The following is a 20,979-nucleotide window of genomic DNA, read 5'->3' on the forward strand; positions in this document are numbered from 1 at the left end:
GAACACTCTCTAAATGCACTCTTTGTTGCTTTACTTTTTTTTCCTGGTTAGGTAGTTAAACGTCAGGCAATAAAATGTGCTTATGTCAATGTTTTAGTTGTGAGTCATTTATACCACAGTAGTTTTAAATTCCATAACTGCTGACAGTACAAAAATTGGGGAACAGGGCTAACGGGACTATTAGGAGCAAGACCTTGAAGCCATGAATGATTTGGACTAGCTTCTTTGAGGTAGAGAGAGAGATTCCTTTCAGCACCATTATCAATGGGCTCACAAAAGGCTGTTAGGCAGTGGAGTCTACTTTGTCACTTGTAGTAGATGCTGACTGTTCTTCAGGATGTGCTATATAGTGTGTGTTTCCTCTCGCGCACTTCAGGAGGGACGGGACTGAGATTTGGAGATTTTGGTTAGTATGAAGAGCATGATTTTTATTGCTAGTAGGCATTTATATAATTCAATATAGGAATTCATGAGATAAGCTGGGGTGTGCCCATCATGATTTTGTAAGTAGATATAAAATGAGAAATTTTATGCAATTGTCTCATTGATAGAAAACCCCATTTTTTACAGATGAGAAGTAATGAATATTCAGGTAACTTCTGTAGAGCAAGTGACTTTGTAGCTATAGTGAGCACTTTTACCACAATGAGGCAAGAATAACTGTCATCTATAGTAAATTTTATATATTTTAACAGTATCTGTTATAAAAGCAATGCTTTTGCCATTCATAAAAATGACAGTTTTGCAAGTGCAGTTATTCTATTTCAATAAGTGTTTTGTTTTCCCAAAACATGAAAAAAGTAGACTGATATAAATGTATTAGGCACCATTAGGCACTGCTATAAATGTATCAGGCACCATTGAAGTTTTGGCTGAAGCAAAAAAAAAAATATTCTACCTTCCTAATAAAAGACAAACCCAGCAGTATTCCTGTTTTTTGTGAGAGTATGCAATGTTTCAACTGATATTGATGTTTGAAACTAAAATATTGTGACCTACAGAATGTGTGGATTCAGGAAATACTCTTAAAATACTCTTAAAAATAGTATACATTACTTAGTGCACTGGTGCCATTAGCAGTTCTTAGAAAGTATTTATAATGAAAAAAAAGTAATCTTTCTTTTTTCTTTGCTTTCTAATTGTTGAAAGCAGGCAAATAAAGTCCTTCAGGTCTTGGAAGAACTTTGAGTGTTTCCACTTGGCAGAAGATGCATACGCGTAGAGGCTCTAATTAAATGACTGTGCATGGACTTAGTGAAGTGATAATATGACTTTACATACCCATAATTGCCACAGTTCTAATCATAAGAAAATAACTTTTAGAGACTGATAATTTAGATTTTTTTCCTGTGCCAGCTCAAAAACTATGTTGAGATCTTAACACCCTTCAAGCCCCCACCCCAAGAGAAAGTAAGTTTTTTTTTTTTTAACATTAATTTTTTGGTGTTTGGGAAATATGCTAGACCAAAGACTCTGGGGACTGAAGTCTTCCTCTGTTAAGTAAACAGACAACATGAGAGGAGGTAGCTCCTCCTCTGTGTGCTCGTTCGTCAATGTCCTCTCCCTGCATCTCACGCTATGGGCTCTGTCACAACCTGAAACTAAGTCCCTGCTGAAGTTCATAGAGGCTTAGGGATGGAAAATCTGCAGGGATCTGCCACTATATTAACACTGGAGTGATATTTCTATAGCTAGAAAAATACTGCTAAAAATGCTAAAAAATGTATGCTAAAATACAATATATGCTTCGGGATATACCCCGAAGAAATATTTTTATTAGGTAACTCTTCAGTACTCCATTATTAAACTTAGATGGAAAGGAGTAGATTTCCATGGGAAGTTTAGTCATCAAAAGGAGGAATTTGTTGGGAAGACTTACCTTCTCTAGCAGTTGTCTGAGTTGCCTGCTTTTGGCATCTCTTGAGCATAGGTTTTGTTCAGGTGCAACAACAGTGCAAATGCAACGGCCATCAGGATCCTGGGCTGAACTATAAACTTGCCACCCTTCCTTGGGGCTAATCTGAGTCTGTAACAACAGAATAATAAAAATAAAGGGAACTCAACTGATTTTTTTGTTGTTTGAAAAACCACTACCTCAGAATATTTTTGTTGATTTTTGCAGTATATGTTTGCAATAAGGTTTCTTCTAGTCAACACTTATTACGCTCTTAACTAATTAGATTGGTGGTTTCACACAGTTTTGTCATATCTCACACCTTTCTAATAGCTCTCTAGAAGTGTCCAGCACACATTATTTCCAGGGTGGATGAGAATGGTTTTCTGCTTGTGATTCAGCACAAGCTAGTTGATTTAATTCTTTGCAAAGGGATGTTACAGTTTTTCATCAGCAGAGAACAAACATGTCCTTTCAGCCTGAGTGACTTTTACTTTCGACTAATGGAAACAACAAAGACAGAAAAGAACAAATATAAAACCCCAAAGAGAGAGCACAATATATGTGACTCACCCATTGGGAAATGGCTCAGAAGCGGTTCAGGACGTGGGTTAGGTTTGTTCTTAAAGATGCAGCACAGAGAAAACTGTTCTCCATTGACTTCTACTGCACATGCACCAAAGGGAAGAGAGACTTGCTGCAGGGTAGTACTGAAAAGTGTCTAGTTAGTTTAGGTGAATGGGGGCCATGGCAAGCATGGCACAGTGCAATTAAGACATTGCACATCCTTCACTGGGACAGAATAATTCTGGAAATTCGTAACCTGTTATTTTTCACAGCAATGACCACCACTGAGAAAGAAAAACAAAAAAATCACATTTGCTTGCAGAGCAGGCTAACATTGCACTGCATTTAAAGTTTGTGTGATACCTTGTGAGAGTAGGTATCTGTCTATTTAATGGGATGTATAGAAATACACAGCATAAGAATGAGAGAAAGCAATATAATTAGATGATTGAAAAGATTCAGGTGATGGAATTAAAACTAATGGACACAAGAAGTAATTATTTTATTTTCTTTTTAATCTAATTTAAAGTTAATATTATGCATTATTCTTTTCTCATAATATAGTATTGACCTCTGAATTTCATAGTACAGATGCTAATGGATGCCATTGAAGTAATTTTGGTCTGGACACAGTTGGAATCAATTACTAGTTACATTATAAAATTGTACTCAGTGTCAGCACAGACAGTGATTATTTAAACTGGCAAGCTTTGATATTGATGCTTTACTGGCAGCTTAGTGCAGAATAAGTTGCAGAGTTCCTCACCTCAGAAGAGGTGCAATATCTCTGCGGACTGAGGTTAGAAAAGAGCACAGACTTTTCACAACAATCACTCTTCTGAAGAAGTCATTGAAGATAGCAGTGACCTCTTCTACTGCAGAGTTAATTGAAAAATCAAAATTGTATTGTTCCCTTGTTTTGCAATGAAAAACAAAGTGTCATAATGTAGATGACTATAAAAAGAGGGCAGCTGAACTTGCCTTAGGGTTTGCTAGAGAGGCATACCCAGAGTTCAGTGCTAAATTTTACTGCCTCTATGGTGTTCTCTTCACCTTAATTTTTAGGGCAAAGGGAATCTAGTTTAAGACATGGAGAACAATAAAAACTAAACAAAATTACATCTGCAGAGACAATTTAAATCGGTTTTGAGCAGCTATTAAAATTGCAAGCTTGAACAACTAAAGCCTATCAAGGCTGGTAACCTTTGCAAAGTGTAAGCTCTATTCACTCCAGTAGTTTCCATGATTCTCTGTAGAACTTATGTCCAGAGAGTGTTGTTATGCAAGAGCAAGGAAACTGAATTTTTATTGAAGTTCAGGAACCTATAATTCCTTTAGGACAGAAATACTTAATATGAGTTTATGAAAAATAAACTTATAAATAAATATTTGAGCCTTATACGTGCTACATTTAGATTGGTAGCAACTGGTTTTACTGCATTCAAGTAAGTTTTCTACAGTGGAGAATGGATGAGATACCAGGATCGTACACAGTGTATAGTAAAGCCATTATACTCCAGGCTGTGTTATCAAAGGTACTTGTATATTCTAATGATGTCATGAGTGTCTCTCTTGACTTTATCTAAGGGGAAAAAAAAAAACTTTATCGATTAACTTGGCAGATATATTCTTACTGTGTCTAACATGTGGCTTGATTTTAAAAGTAACTGCTATTTGGGAAAATATTTCTCACAGAGACTGTCAGGCTCAATACGAGTGCACGGTGTTATTGGCTGCCTGTGCATAAATAAACGCTCAGTACTCCTACAATTTAGGCTACAGTTCTTTGCGGCATTCTGTGGTTCCCTGTATTTGGACCATTAGGGTTCCTTCATTAATTAGGATGGGTAATATGAGTGATTACAGAGAAAACCAAGCACGTGTGCGTCGGTGCACTTTGCTTTTTTCTTTTCCACTGTTATTTTTTTCAGTTTGATGTTTAATCCCTACCTCAAGCAGAAACTGCTGTGCTGTGCAGGGAAGGAGCTAGAAGGCATCAAACTCTTACAGAAACTACTGAATCTACTCTTCAAATGCAGGCTTACTGCTGACAGGCCTTAGTAAATAAACAAGAAAAGAAATAACAAGTGGAGAACAGCAACGATAATAAATTATGCTAGTTCTTGAAAATCTGGGGAAAACAGAGGAGTCCCTACAAAGCCCAATATTAATCATTGTCTCGGCAGGGTGCTGTGCTACAGACTCACTTCACTTACCTCCAAAAGATTTATTTTTTCACTTGCACTTTTATATATTCTGATAAAATTGTTATACTTACCTTCATTGATACTAGTGACAGGGCAAATGGAAGTACGTATACTTAATATGGTTGCTTAAATATAAACAGTATTTTTCAGTTTGTCTTGCAATTTCAATCCTGGGACTGTAACAGAGCTGAAAAGAGGAGGCCCTTTCCCCATCCCCACCTCCTTGTACAATTCTTCCAGCTGAAAGGAGGAAATTGGGAATTTTTGTTCTTTTTTTCCTGGTACAATATACACAATTTATGAGCTTTGTATGTGCTAGGAGAGAACCTTCTGGAGAAGTGCATGTGCTGCGCTGTTCACTGGACAAGCTGTCAGTGGATAACTCTTCATGGCAGTTAAAAACCAGTCAGTGATGACCTCAGTATTACTGAGCACCGGGGGCATAAAGTCTCTCAGCCCACATCTAAAGTTTAGAAAAAGATAGCAGATTTGGGGTGCTTGGTTTTATGCAAAAAGATCCCCATGTGACTGAAGTTCCTATTTTACTTGGCAGATTTTGCCAAGCTCAGATAATCAGGTTTTTGTGATTGTTTCCCCAACTCTACAGGTGCTCCTGCTTACCCCTCTTGAAACACAAAATGTGCATATAACTCCAACTCAATGAGTGCAGAGAGCGTTAATGAAATAATGTTTAGAAGGCATTTATATCAGCAGTGCTCTGTTGTAGCCAAGGGAAGCATGACAGTTTACACTACTTGGAATCTGAACATGTTAATACATATAAACACATATATGTGTTGTGTGTATAAATAGATACATGTGTGTGTGTTATAATAACTAGTGTGCATCTCTTAGTTACTCAGTTGCAACTTTAAACTTAGATTAAAATGTGATAGGGAACTTTATTACTTGTAATATCATGTTGCCACAAGAACTAGCAATATATACTATAGTTCAATAAGCACAAGTTACATCTAAGGAAAATAAAATAGAGCTCTTCCTTGTCTTCTCACCTTCTTGCTGCTCTACAACACAACAGAATTCTTTCTTACGACATCATTTAATTAATTTTAAAGTAGTAATATTTAAAGTCTAAGTGCAGTGATTTTCTTGCAGTAATGTTTTTCCTGCATGCATATATTCAATTCATTAAATATTGATTAGTAAATGCATAATTTTTAGTTACAACTAAAAAAACTAAGTTCTGAGCATAGTGAACTACCGTACCAAATAGCTAAATTTACATTTTACATAACATACTATTATGTAAACATCTGATTGCAGTTACACAAAAAGATACACAGAGTGTTTTACTAAACATTTAGGAAAATGGTGTTCTAGTTTAGTTTATGAATACCAGTATAGTGTTCCCTCTTGTCCAATTAAAGTATTACTTTAATATTTAGGCTTCTCATGAGTAGTTAATCATAGCTTTTCTGTAGGTCTTCATTAACAGAGGCTGCTGTATATGACCATCAACCATACAAAGTAATATTTGTGTCATTTGTATTATTCCCATATCAGCCTTTCTAAAATTCTGGTACCCAACCTCCTAGTACCAATTTTATTTTGTTTCTAACAGCTATTTATTTGCTTAACTGTACTCCCATAAAGAAAAATAGGAAAGAATCAGACCCCTTGCATATTGTAGTGAATAGCTAATATATAACATTATTCAGACAAAAAGAAAACTACTGCCAGATATTTTTTTCTTAATAATGCAATACATTTTTCTGGAGCAGTAAACATAGGAAAAAAAGTCTAGACAAATGAAATGACATTGCTGTACTATTTTTAGCATTTCATGCTCAAGATGAAGGCATTTGTTCTTAAATATTTAAGGATGCGATTTAAAAATCTTTCCTTTCATAGTAAGACCACAACATGCTCACTAATGTGCAGTTTTATGATGCCCAAAGAGAAGCATGCATTAAGGGATGATAGGAAGATTAGTAGCTTAAAAAGAGATTTACAAAGAGGCAACAAACTAAAGCTTTTGCTGGCACTTAAATACTATTTCAGCATTAAGATGGCTCGCAACACATCAGAGCTACTTACTAGAGTATCTGAAGTGGTTATTCTGGTGGTATTTAATCCTACCAGAGATGGGAGAGTTTGGGACATCCAGTTAGAGATAATTGCCATGGTACTAAGAACAGCACCAAGCTTCAGCAGTGGAGGACTCATTGCTGTGGAGCTAATGAGTTTTCATAGTGACTGATTATCATCCCAGTGCAGGCTGGCAGTGAGAGGCGTGACTGCAGCACACAACATCCACAGCATGAAAGGAGATCAAGCTGCCCAGATTTAATCATCCATTTAAAACACTCATATCCTTATTTGTCTGCTGTCCTTCTGCTCTTACTAAAAAATACTTAGGACTATCTTATGCTGACCACTAAATAAGCAGACCTTTCTATGCTAATAATCGTTGCAGTTTCTAGTGGGAAATGGCATCAGTGAATTACCTCTTTATAGGTGCTAGAGACTCAATTAGCACTTAATTAGTTCAGTCCTTGCAGAGTGGTATGTGTTCCTGTCTGAAATGCAAAAGCCCAAACACAAATAACCCCCTGCTCCCCATCACTGCTTTGGTAGAAATATGCTCAGGTCTATTTCTAAATGTGATGCTATACTTGTCCAAGTGGATGGGGAAGAGGGAGAACTGTCAGCCTGCCCATGAAAACACCAGAAACCTTTCTGAACCTTCCTTGATTTGTTGATCTCACATAAATTACAAACATCAGTGACTTTATAATTTGCACAGCTTGTTATTAAGATATTTGTTGTTCATAAAACAACATTGAAGCAGTAAAGATTCACATTTCTCAGTGTTCTTGTTAGTTTACAAGTTCTTATACCCAGAGTTATTGCATTACATCCAGGGCTGGCAGACTCTGTATATCTTCATTGCCCTTTGGATGGGAACAGAAGACAAACTGTGGGTTGCTCATGTAGCATTTTGAGGCTTCTTTTGGCTCTAATCTGCTGTTAAATCTACTGTTCTCTAGTGCTGTAGAATGATCTCCAGGTTCAGTAGCAATTTATCTTTTTCATAAATTTAGCAAGTGTGGGGGGAAAAAAAAGAACACCAGAAAAAAAGAGGGTAGAAATCATTGTGCCGTTGGGGTAGTTTTACTTTTTTAGAATTATTTTAAAAAGAAGAAATGCTGAGCAAGGATTTCTAACAGCAATTATTTTAGAGAGAACTTGCTTAAAAGTTTGCAGAGAGATAGACTGCTGTATTTTTCCCAGAAGCAGTTACAGACTTTGTTTCTGAATTTGCTTCCAACAAAATATATTTTTCGTAAGGAATTTTGGTAGTTTGTATGAAGGAAATCTGTAGTGAAACTGAAGGGATCCATTTTTATAGGAGTGTGTGATCATGAATGCATTTATTAAAGTTACTAAAATCCTGCAAACTGTTTTTCAGATTCTCAGAGCTCATACACCAAATTCAGGCTAGACTTCTCTTCCAACATTCATTCAGAATTATTTTAATAATCTCTGCAGTTTAATGAAGACACATGGAAAATTAATTTTTTAAAAAGAAATTGAAAAACACATTGAGAACTATTAGATAATCTTATAAGGAGTCTTCCAGCAATAGAATGTAGAGAGAAATTCTGTGCATCCAAATATGAAATTTTCTAGGAGTTACACAGTAAGGTGAGCTGTGAAATATTTCAAATACTCAAAAAACCTAATTCACTGAACAGATGCAGTTGAAAATAGTGAAAGAATATGAGTTTGCTTATATACAGATTCTGCACAGAAGAATAAGCTTTTTGCTAGTTTCCCTGTGTATATAGACATTGCAGTGAAAGACCTAAATATGAAAATGATAATCAATTAAATACTAAACATATTGTAGTTTTATTTACCTGTAGCATGTTGAATGCACACACTTATTTGTAGGTACTTTGACTTATTTCACATACTTTGTCTAATTGGTATCAAAACTCCTGGGACAAAATAACACACAAGGGCCGTTTTCTCCAGAGAACTTGGGTCGCTTTCAAAATATGAACTGATAGTTGATGACGCTGATGTCTGAATAAGAAAACACAATTTTTTTACCCAGTTGCACAAAAAGTATCCCAGTAAAAAAATGTTGCACTGGATCAGTCTCCTTGATCCATTTAGCTCCTTTCTCTAGCAATGGCCAGCAGTGGGTGCTTAAGAGAGGAGTGTAAGAAGAGAACAAACATATAGTAATACTTTTCTTGGTATAACCTTCCAGAAAACTGTGGCACTTACTGGGTCAGAGGTTTTAACTTTGTGTTCAACAGTCTTTCATGCTTTCTTCCATGAATTTCTCAAGTAACTTTTTAACTCATCTGTATTTTTAGGAGGCACCACATCCGCTGGCATGGAGTTCCACAGTTTAATTATGTCTTGTGTGAAAAACAGACTTACTAGAAGTTATGATTAGATTGCAAATTTGAGAAATGTTGGTGTTCAATCCAAATCTGCAACTTCCCATTGAAAACCTTTCTTTGAAAATTATAACCTTCATCTACTTCCAACAACCAGAATTGCTTTTCAGCTACTTAATAGAAAAAACCCTTTACCAATGCATTTGGATACTGCAAGTATTGTAATCAATCCCATGAAACAACTCAGTTTTGTTAAATCTCATAACACTGTTGATACCTTTTGAGAGCTGGTGGTGACCCTACTCCGAAAGAGTCAATAGCAGTATTAGGTTTCATAAATCAGCTTTTGTAGTGGTGTCTGTGCTTACCCTCTGGGGTGTGTTCTAGGGCCTTGGCCTCCTGCTTGTCTGGAGTAAGCAACTGCTGCAGTACATTGGCTCCAGCCAGGCATTGGGGTTTCCTTACTGTGAAAACCAGAGTGCGAAGATGGCTGTATGTGCCACATTTCAGGCCGGTATGGGCTTGTGGTGGTACAGGGATGTGTTGCTGGATACAGAGCTTCAGCAGCACTCCTGCGTTTCACAGATCTGTAATGGCAGCTGTTTTACACAGCATATTTTCTGTATTTTAGAAGATAAATTTTATAATAGCTTGGATTGTGTGATGGTGGCCGTTACGTATATTTCTCTGAAGACAGAGACCCTGTGGCAAGACATGGTGTCTTGAGGCTGAGAGGTCAGTTAGGCATTACCTCGGCATGATGAAGGGCATAGCAAGCGGAGGTGTTTGAGTCTTTGAAACAGAGTTCATGTTTCTGTGGAGATAGGCTTAAAGTTGTCCACTGAACAGATGTGCATATTGAACCATCCAGAATGACATCAAGAGTCAGGCTTTTTGCTGAACTGTTGCACTTAATTGGCAATTTATCAATTTCCCGAGTAGCTCCATTGACTACTTCCAATATGGATTAGGTAACATTTGGCAGTGTTGCATAATTTTCTAGTTTTATTGGGTTTTTCTGAAGTACCTCAGCATCCTCTCTAGACCTAACACAAACAAGATTGTCATTTACCAGTTTCATCACCTTTTTTGTTCCTGTCTTCTTTCAGAAGTTTAATAAGCACATTAATTCCCCCAGTTCCAACACATTTCCTTATAGTCATGATTTTTTTTTTTTACCACATTGAGCTGCAGCTGTTAATATTTTTGGTTTTCTTCTCTTAAACGTTTTCTGTTCCACAAAAGAACATAATCTGTCCCCTCCTGACTGTTTTAACCTTGAACAAAGTACATTGAAAAGACAATAAAAGGCTTTTCTGAAGTCTAGATGAATAATTACTGCTGATTATCCTTAATCTGGTGTATTGTCAATTTCCGCAAAGAACGCTGCTTATTTGGTTATTATGATTATTCCTAACAGATGACATGCTGCTTGATTCTTGTAATAGAGTATTCATTAACATAGTTTAGAACTTTATTTTCTTCCAACTAGTTTACCTGCTAAAGAGAAAACCTGCTGACGTGTGACTCACGGTATTGCTGCTAGATACATCTTTAAAGAGCGTAGCAGGAGATAATCCTCTTGGCTGGTTATATAACTTAAAATTACCATATAGTTGGTATCTGGATTCCCCATGGTGCTGAAGTTAGATCCCCTATAACTGCACAAGGGCTTTAAAGCTTATTTGCACTGCATTGCAGGGATGATGGCAGGTCGTAGAGGTATATGCAGGTCGGTCTGCTAATGCAGCCCTAGCCCAGGGACTGACAGTAATGTAGCTTACACAGGAAAGCTGCAAAACCGTTCTTCTAGGACGGTAAGTATGTGGCAGCTGCGTCCTATACTGCTGCAAATTTAATGTTAAACTTGGGTTTGTTTACATAGGCTACACCTTTCCCCTAGACAGGGATATTACTTGTTCAGTGTAATAGTCAATATTCTATGTAACCATATGCACCCATTTGTCAAATAGGTGCTTCAGAGTAGTATTGCAAGAGAAGACATCTGTGGGAACAATACATCTCTGAAAAGGTTTCTTTCCTGAACAGTGGGAATACTCACTGGAACTATATTTTGTTTGTGTTCTTATCAGAACTGTAGAAATGTCCAAAAAACCTTTCTGTTAAGGAACTAAAACTTCAGCTGTATTTTGTCATAAATATTTGGGAAAATTAAAAAATGGCAGGCAAATAGTAGAAAATTTTTGTGAGAAGCACATCTGAAATCACATATACAAAGATCTTACCAGAAACCACAGAATAACTGAAGAGTTATTCTCATCTCCTTAGGAAGCAGAAACAAAACCTTATGATCTGTGTTTAATTTCTGCTCTGTGTTTTGCTTTTGATTTTTTAGAAAGGTGCAATTTCATATTTCTAGTCGATGATAAACTGCTATAAAGCAGTTTTCTGAACAAGAGCTAGAAAGCAACAGCAGTTCTAAAATCTGAACGTTATTCTTTATTACCCTGAAATTTCTACTGGTATGATAACTTTCTCTTTTCATAGCTAACTTCTCCTAAAGTCAGTAAAAACTAAAATATTTATACAGAATGACTACAGATGCTATATTTTGATCTTATGTAAAAGTATGTGAATCTGTAACAATTTCAGTGTTGTTAGCAGAGTTACTGTATACCAGTTCTGTAATATTTAATTATTATATTATAAATTATTAGGGATATTATAGGTATTATTAAGGTATTGTATGAATGCCCTTATTTATTGTTATTATATAAGAAGTTGGAGGCTATTCTAGTCTCTGATATTTACTTTCACTTTGAGATCCTGTTCCATTTTGATTTGGGTTAAATAACGTCTAATGTAAATAAGAATACAGCCCAACGTTATGTTATCACAACTGAGGTATGATATCTCTGTACTATAAAAAGTAATTAATGTCAGTATTAGGAATATCAACAAAGCAAATGTCCTGAGAGTCAGCAATATGTGAACACATGCTCATAATTGCATGAAAAATGTCTAATTACCTCCTGACTGGAGGAAAAGAAACAGTGATTGTAGGAAAGAGGAAATGGTGATGTTCAGCAGCAGTCACTTAACCCTGATGTCAGCTTATTTAATGTATGTGAAAAAGAAAAGTTACCTCATTCCCAAATATTTCTTAAAATTCAAAATTGTGTTCTTGGGTAAATGCTGCAAAGGCTTTGCCTAAAACCTTGCATTTTATGCAGATAGAGATCAAATTGATTGCGTACTGATGGCTCAGATGTCTTAAATAACTTCCTTTGAAGCAGAGCAAAGTCAAGAATCTTAAATCTCAGTAAGTTTGTACTTTGACAGGTTAGGTTTAGAAAGTAAGCTCATGCATGAAAGTCAAAGCTTCCCTTGTTATAGTGATGTTCCTCTATAGTGTATAGAGTTCTTTTTCTTCATGGGTTATATTCTAGTGGTGACTCAGTAGTACATTGATTTTAAAAAATGTATCTCAGTATATTAGTCATGTTCCTGAGCATTATTATTTATTCACGTAAGGTTAATGCATGTATAAAACAAAGTTCTCAGAATTTGAATAGCAATTGAAATTCATAGAGCTCAGGTGGACTGAGCAAGTACATCTTTGCCCTTTCTGTTCAATTCCAATTCTCTGAATTTAGAAACACTGAGAAAACATTAGCTTCTTCATCTAACTCTGGTTTTGTTCAACAAAACCTTCTGGCTTTGCAGTGTTACTTGTGAGTAGTAATATCCAGGTTCTTTGTTAGAGCAGATTGAGAGGTATGGGCCCTTTCTAGAGAATATCCTTTCACCAGCTCATCTGTGCATACACAGTGACATTATACAGTCACGGATCTCCACTGATAGTAAAAGTATTGAGCAAGGGATTTTTAAAGTCTGCTGTCCATTACATGCTTCTATACCAATGCTGTTGAGGTAACATTCTTTCTGAAGTGATCTTAGCTATCTGCTTGTTTGTTTTTCAGGCTTCAGGGAGCTTCCTTTGAATGAAGGAAGACATTGTTCTTAGAGAGCATTTTCATGTTTTTTTCCCACCTTTTCTCTTGTGTTTTGCTTTTGGCAATTCCCAAGTGTACTGAGTACAAAGTAGTGTGTCTACAGTAGGCTTAGTTCATGATGAGAACTGCCTGAAACTAGAAGCAGGCTGGGCAGTGTGCTTTAAGAAAGTTTGCAGTTAATTGAAACAGCTGGGGAAAAAAAAAATGGGCAGGGAAGGATTAACTGAAATGAAAACAAAAACTTCTTCAGTTGATTTCTTGCCATTTTAATTTTCAATAACATTTATATCAGATACTCAGTAAAACCTCATAAGCTTTTTCCCTCAAATGTGTGATATGATGATGGATCTAATGGGAGAAAAAGAGTTTAGTGAAATCGCCCTGTTCTGTCCTCTTTATTTCTCTGGGTGATCAAGGTTATTCATGCTTACTCAAAAAGCTTCTTTTCTAAAATATGAAGAGATATCTATTTAGTACAGAATGACTAAAGATTGTGCAGAGTGTCATTTTCCCTTCAACAGAGGCTAGGAATCTGCATGCTTTTGGAGGATCCTGGGATCCTCTTGCTATGAACATCCACAGAATGGCAGCGTGCAATGTTGGATGGTCCTGGGTCTGGAATTGTTTGGGCATCGCACAGTACTGCAGTTTCGATGCTCTTTTGAAAACTAGGGATTGGATATAAGGATTTATGCATAATTCCTCCTGGAGTAATCCTCATGCCTAAGGTTTTTAACCATGTGTAATTTTGTCTTTTTTCCATCCTCAAAATACATATTATTCTGTTGAGGGCAGGTGAGGCGGGTGAGCTGGCTTTCACTGAGGATAAATTTAAAAAGAAACTTGGTTCTTCTAAGATGTCTAGAAGCTGAAATTCACCATGAAGTTAGATCATATATAATCCTGGAGTAGAGCTTGAACCATGAAAATCAGTAAATTCTGTTGTAATTTAATAAAATAAGTGATTTCAGCTGGCTCTGACTGCAACTAGATGTCAGAAAACAGAGACATGAGATACTTAGAACAGAAGTCCATTTAGACTCTGTGAAAATAGCCAGTATAACTGAACTTTCCTCTGGTTAATGCATGCTTACAGCTTTTGGCAGTCAGCAGTTACAGACCCCTAAACTGGAGGTTGCCTGTGGACTGTCACATTTAATAGCCCCAGGTAACTTTGTTCAGTCCATTTTTAAAATCTCCTTGAATCTTTGTGAGTGCAAAAAAGACAGAAATGAAGAAAGTACAAAAGGTTTGTAAAATAAAATTCCCTGTAAAAGGGGAATTTTGGCTTTGGGAAAAGACTAATGGGCTATGTCTGTACTTAAAAATCAACAGGGTTGTGGCATGGAGTTGGAGACTGGCCCATAGCAAACAATACTATTTGTTGTTAACACACTCCCCGATTATCTTTTCCTTTTATGCCTGGGCATGATTCAGAGTTAGACGGTTTGGACATGGATGCAGCATTTCAAGAGAGGAAGAGAAGTTTTGGTGTGTGGAAAGGAGCTGTGCCTCGGGGTCAAGAGAGCAGCTCATCTCTTTTTTATTTAGTAGTATGGTCACATTTGGCTAAGTGCTCTCTTTGGAACTGAGAGCAAAGGAACCATCTACTGTTGTTTGATTTCTGCTGTATTCTGACAAACAGGTCTTTGTATGTTCTTTGTAAATTAACAGCTTTGCATTACAGAAACACTTGGCTTTATCCTCCTTTTACTTCCTGACGCAGATAGTTGTCAAGACTATAAACTGACTAACGAAAGAGGGAAACGGGGAGGGTTATCCTATTGACTTCATCCCACCATGCGTCATGCATTCTTTTGGCAAGTCTCTTCTCAAACTGTTCTGTCATACTGATTCCCTCTGCTAACATATCCCTGTCACATCCTCTATAAGGATGAAATAGGGAAAATTCCTCAGAAGTCTAAACTAGTGCTTACTTCCAGGAGTCTGGCACCCTAAAGGCTGCAGTACAAGCCAAAACTTACAGGTTTAACCAGCATAGCACTGATAATGGCATTTAAAGGATTTAGCATCTTCCTGTTTAGGATCTTCTATCTACAGTGGCATTAACAACATTTCCCTTCCAAGATATGAAGCTCGCTTTCAGTAAGCAGAAAGACAGAGAAAGAAATTTATGTGGCTGTTCCAAAAGCACTGCATGTGTTTCCTGCAAAATCCTCAAAAAGTAAGATTTTGTGACCATGTCTCATTGCAAGCAAATCAATTTTTTATGTATACTGTTTCTCAACGCCATTCTGGAAGGACTAGTTTACTTTTAAACAGGGATGCAAGCATACAAGGAGTATAAGTGAATATTGAGAAAATTCCACGGGTGATCTTTCCTGCAAGACAGAGGTGTTAACTTGAATGCTATGGCCAAATTCCAGTAGAGTTAGCTATGTTCCATCTAGCAAAATGCTTCCTGCAGCTTCCCAGTTGGATATTGTAATCTGTTCTAAATGCTGTATAGTGCTTTGAATACAGGTGCTGTGTTTCACCTCAGAGATGGCTGCATTTCAGTAGTGGGTAAAATAGTCTATGTATATACCACAAAGCATACTCTGAGATCAAAGATGCTATAAAATAATTTTCTGTTTAAATAAGGGTATGGAAAGCAAATACTTGTTATTTTGTAAGGCTGTAACAATCCTGAAAGTTTCCGATTTGAATAATGCTGAGAAATGCTAAAGATATTTATTTGGAAAATATTATTTCCAAATCAAAATTGTATTACTTGCAGAAAAATAATACCGGGTATCTCATAGACCTCATTGAAATTATGACGTATTATTTTTCTAGCTGCCTTTTTTATTTTCTATTTATATTTTATAGAAAATAAATGGAAGTTTTAAAACGTATTTCACTTTAAAGGATTCAATTGCTCATTTTTATGAAGCTTGCCCTTTACCCTGTGTGTTGGTTTTTTTGTTTGTTGTGGTTTTTTTTGTTTTTTTCTTTTTTTTTTTTGTTTTTGCTTCTTACTGAGATTATCAAAACAGGCATATAAGGCTCTGGGTAGCTGAGCTAGGTCCATCCTAGGGAGGGATGGGTGCTGCTGAGGGCCGGAATGCTAATAGGAACTGAAACTTTTCATGGATGAGGAGTTTGGGTGTCACGTTTGAAGGTCCAAGGTTCTGTTCCCAGCCCCTAGTGAGCGAAAAGAGAAATTTATTAAATTGGTGCTGTTGTCTGAAGATAGTACTGTGAGAAATGCACTTCTGTAATGCACAGCAGTGAACAAACTCAAATGTAAATGTGAAAAAACACAGATGTGTCCCAGATGTTGTGAAGATCAGTGCTCTTACCTCTCATGTGGTAACACTGGCTTGGACAAATAAATGCCACTACAAATAAAAACCACTACATAAAATGTGGTTTAGTCTTGGCTACCATCTTCCTGAAATGACAAAATGCCAATTTTGTAAGTTTTGGTATGGATGATTGAGATTTCTGCATATACGTGAGAAGCAAGATTGTAAAAACTAGTTTGAACACGAGAAGTTTACAGTAACTTTGTAAAACTAGTAGCAGAAAGGAAAAGAAAGCTGCAGGGAGGAAGAGGGGGTGGAAAAAAATGGAGCTGTAAGTACTGAGACATACTGAGTGGTGAGGTATTAGGGATTGCTGCCTCTTTGCTCCTAACTTGTCACTTGAATATAAGAAAAGACAGACACCTAGAAGACAGACAATCCAAAGCCCCTTTTCATAAATTTAGTATTTATGCATGGGACAGTGGCAGTCACACTAGTGTGCCCATCGTCAGCATGGTCATTCTGTCACTTCGGGAATACTGCTTGCTGTGTGAGGGTTGTTATCCTTGAGAATTAACAAAATCCTGAACTAGTTAATATTCTTATTATTGGAAGTTGCCTTTTTTTGGGACAAATAAGGCTACTGTAGTTCATACAGCTTATGCTTTTCCAGGATCCCAGGCTCAGCAAGTGTGTTGGACACCCACAGAGATACCCACATTGTTTTGAAAGAAGCCATTTGTATACTGACTTTCCTTCCTCCATTTCTACCAGCAGTTTGACTTAGGTGTGATTGATGTACCACTTTGCACAGTTTTAGTATTAGCACAATGCTCTGAAAAATCCATATATGCAATAGTTAGCAACTTGGGAGAGGCCATGTTCTTTTGATTAGAAAAGAGTGGTGTACATTGAAAGTTCTTGTAAAACTAGGCAAAGAAAATTGTGAGCCGATGTAAACACTGAGATAAATGTAGAATATTTCTTGAATCTTCTGGAGAATAAAAACTGGAGAGATAGTCTAAACAACTATGTTCATAGTATAACTGTGGCTTGCATGGTGGTACTTAAAGGTTAATCATTTCAATGCTTGTGATTCTTCATCCTGTAATCTGTTATCCTTTACCCCATTTTTCATGTGTCTATAAAACAGGTATTAAATCCTATTCTCTGAGTTAGAAAGCTGTGGTCTTGGACTAATAATGAGTGATTTTTCAGTTATTACAGAACATGATTGCAGCAGTTGAGAAGACAGTTGAAAATGGCTGGGCTTTGTGTTGCTTTGCAGTCATGCAGTGGCATGTCTGATACTACAGGCTATGGCAGCGAAAGAGAACAAAGCTTTTACAGCACAGTAAGCAGTTCTGACATCAAACTGATCAATGACTTATCACACACAAAAGGCTCACATTTCAGCTTCCAAATGCAAAGTAGTCTAAAAAAATAACGGTACACATCATATCACATTACACTCATTCTTTTATAGTCGCATTTTATGACCAAAGGGAACAAGGTCATTCCCAATTTATACGATGACTGGAATTTTGCAGTTTTGCGGGGTTTAGTGAGCTGGCAACAGAGGAGTATAAATGATGAATACTCAGGCGATACCACATCAGAAGCCTTCTGTTTACTGACACTCTCCATACAGTCTGTAACCTATATTTTTAAAATGTCTTTTCAGCAGTTTAACTCTAAGGCTATTTTTTATCATTTCCAGCATTTAATCCTTGTGTGCAGTCGTAATCCTCTGTTTACAATATAAAAATTGAAAGCTGTAGAGATGACTATTATCTTATAGGAGAAAAATATGAAATGTGTGAGGAGCGGGCATCAATGAATAGCTTAGAAGCAAAGATTTAATTTCCAGAGAAAAAGGTTTCCGTCCACAAGAAGTTCAATGCAGGCATTTTTCTTTCTAGCTTGAATTAGGGGGAATTCACCAATTAAGAATCACAAAGTCAGTGAGTCTTTAAAGGACTGCTTAGCAATGTGATTGTGAAGAATAAAATTCACAGGCAAAGCTGGTGAAGTTTTACATAAACTCTTAGATCTAATTAATAAAAAAGGCCCAATATTTTGGTTAATGAGGGCATTTACATAACTTTTGAGATTTGATATTAATTTTACAGGGAGATTTAACTAAGTCATTAGCAAATGATAGAGAAATTTAATAAAAGATTTCTGCTAAATCTTGTAATTCGTTTCTGCAGCTTGGCTAACAGTGATGCAAGAAAGTGCAGGAACTATTTGCACAAGGGCAAATAACTTTGGACACACAACTTGTGCTGGAGCTCCTGAAAAGTGTTTTCAATCCAAAAAGATCATTTAAAAACATGCACAAAGTCATCTCAAGGATCACAAAACAAGAAAAGGAAATTTCAATCCAAACTGCTGTAAAGGTTGTGAGGGTAAGACTCCCACCTAATATCAAACAGTTCACAGCATTTTGAAAGCAAAATCACTATATTCTTCAGGTCTGTTGAAACCTGAATGTCTGCAGAGGAAAAGTTTTAATTCATTTTTGTGATATCACTATATTTTAAAACTGAAATGACTAAGCTACAGCCAATTACACAGTTCACCTGAGATGCTTATTTGGATTTCATGAAAGCTTAAGTTCCAGACTATCTGGTATACACTTTTCTGTAATTTAAAAGGAAAAAAACCCCTATCAGTCATATAATATAGTAAAGAGTATAGTATTCAAGATCCAGATACATAAATATAGTCCTCTTGCACCCAAACCATTCATATATCAGACCTTCATACACTGAAAGTAACTGAGAATATTGATACTTTGGTTGTCAACAGAGAAAAACTGTTGAAATTGTCTCGTCATTATTGCTGGAGCTAAAGGTGAACTTCTTTAATCATGGGAAAGTATTTTGTTGTGTTATTTCTGTGAACCATCATTTAGTATCATGAGTCATAATAATGTCTTTCATAAACAAAGTATCATAATTTTGGTCTTCATAGTGGGCAGAAACACTTCAATTTTCACCTGGAAACCCAGTATGCTGGGTTAATAAAAACATCAGGGACGCGATGTGTGCTCTGTGTGACACGTTGCTTAGAGGGGTGAAACTGTCTTTTTCAGCATCTTGATAGCAAGACAGGTGTAGGAAATGCTGTAAATAAGTAGAGCTTACATTTTCAAATGTAGCTTGGGAGGAGAAAATTATGAAGCATTTAATATTTCCAGCAAAATCCATGTGAAAAAAAATCTGGCTGATTTTCTCTCCTCTCAAAATCTTAATCTAGCTTGAGAACACTGGAGATAGTGCCTCAGAAGTGAACTATCTTTTTCAAAGACCTGACTGTATCATAACTGGAATTTTACTTCCTACCTTTTATCGTGAGCTGAGTAAAGCATATTAAGGTTATATTTTTTGAATCATATTTGAATCACTCAGTACTTACAAAATATCCCATTGAGAAATGATTCAACCACACAATGAAATACATATTGTTTTCAGGCACTTCTCAATATAAGGAGGTTGATGATTGCTGGTGGGCTTAAAATATTTAGAATTTGAAATCTAATAAAATTATCATAGCTTTCCTTTCATTATTTAAAGCCTAATAAAATTACCTGCAAGTTGCAGGCAAGGGTGCTCTTCCTGTTAAGGGGTGTGACTTGCTATTCTGCTGCTTAAGTGGTGTAATGCAGCAATAATTATGGCTATACAGTTCTTTTCTATATTTTACAGCACTCTGTCCCGACCAAGAGAAAATTCTGTTCTGGGTTTTTGTCTTGCATTGGTGTGTTCCTAGCCAAGGTTCAGATCTCCTGGCATTGAGCATATTACCCACTACACATTGACTTTTAATAATCACTAGGACGTTAAACCATGAAAGTAAAAACTATTAACATGAAACTGGAAAAAAATGGATACATCTTAGCCAATTTGTCAAAGCGCTGGTGGTGTTAAGGCAAGTAAATAGCAATAAGAAAGCACTAAGGTCCATCATTGTTAGCCTTGGAAATTAGTTTTGAATTTATAACTAGAATAAAATGATTTAAAGTCTATATAAGAAGAGATGGTTTGACAGAAACAGGAACATGCTGAAGAAAATATTGCAGAGGTCAAAAGTGGGAAGCTGAAGAAACTGCATTTCACATATACTTCTTTTTTGTTGACTTTTTGCTTTTGATGGACTAGCAAATTATCGTTTGTTTATTTTCTTATGAATATAACACATAGTCAATCTGTCATAAATAAGGAGAAAAGTGATTCCAGATGGAACCCACCTCAGCCAGTGCTTAGGGAAAATATTTGTCTTTTTTTGGGCCAGATGGGATGCTATAGGGCTATTTGCAAGAATTAGGTGGTTTTATTCTTTAATGCAAAAAAAAAAAAAAGGTGAAAATACATTCTCTAGCTTGAGAACATGGTTGCTGTAGGGAAACGCTTGCTGCCTGTGTTCTTATTTCTCATAAGCTTTCTTGCAGTCAAAGGGGAAGGAAAGGGTCAAAGGAGCAAGGAAAGGAGAAATATTAATGCATGACTTCAGCAGCGCGCAGTCAGTAATAAGAAGAAAACTTGCCTAATGGATAGACAGTAACAGATAATTTTAAAGACATTGGCTTTGTCAGTAGAAATAAAACCCAATAAATCAATAATTAGCTTGTTGCAGCTTCTCGCCTATTTTAAACTGTTTAGGAAACAGACTTCTGCAGATCTTAAATCTGATGCAAGG

The 20,979-nt window shown here is 36.4% G+C and overlaps 1 protein-coding gene across 2 annotated transcripts in view; it reads right to left on the reverse strand.

Moving 5' to 3' along the window:
* OLFM3 (olfactomedin 3) overlaps positions 1-20,979 on the reverse strand; it is a 69,400-nt gene that overhangs the window by 16,244 nt on the left and 32,177 nt on the right. Inside the window, exons 1-2 of one of the 2 annotated variants that reach the window (XM_075157063.1) lie at positions 6,727-6,887; positions 1,880-2,026 (exon numbers count right to left, since the gene is read on the reverse strand). In XM_075157063.1, the coding sequence (XP_075013164.1) occupies positions 1,880-2,026; positions 6,727-6,855 (276 nt within the window). In that variant the 5' untranslated portion in view covers positions 6,856-6,887. Of the gene's footprint in view, positions 1-1,879; positions 2,027-6,726; positions 6,888-20,979 lie in introns of those variants that run through there. The other variant, XM_075157064.1, reaches the window with a different exon arrangement.

Source organism: Calonectris borealis, chromosome 8 (genome assembly GCF_964195595.1).
Source record: "Calonectris borealis chromosome 8, bCalBor7.hap1.2, whole genome shotgun sequence".
NCBI lineage: Eukaryota > Metazoa > Chordata > Aves > Procellariiformes > Procellariidae > Calonectris > Calonectris borealis.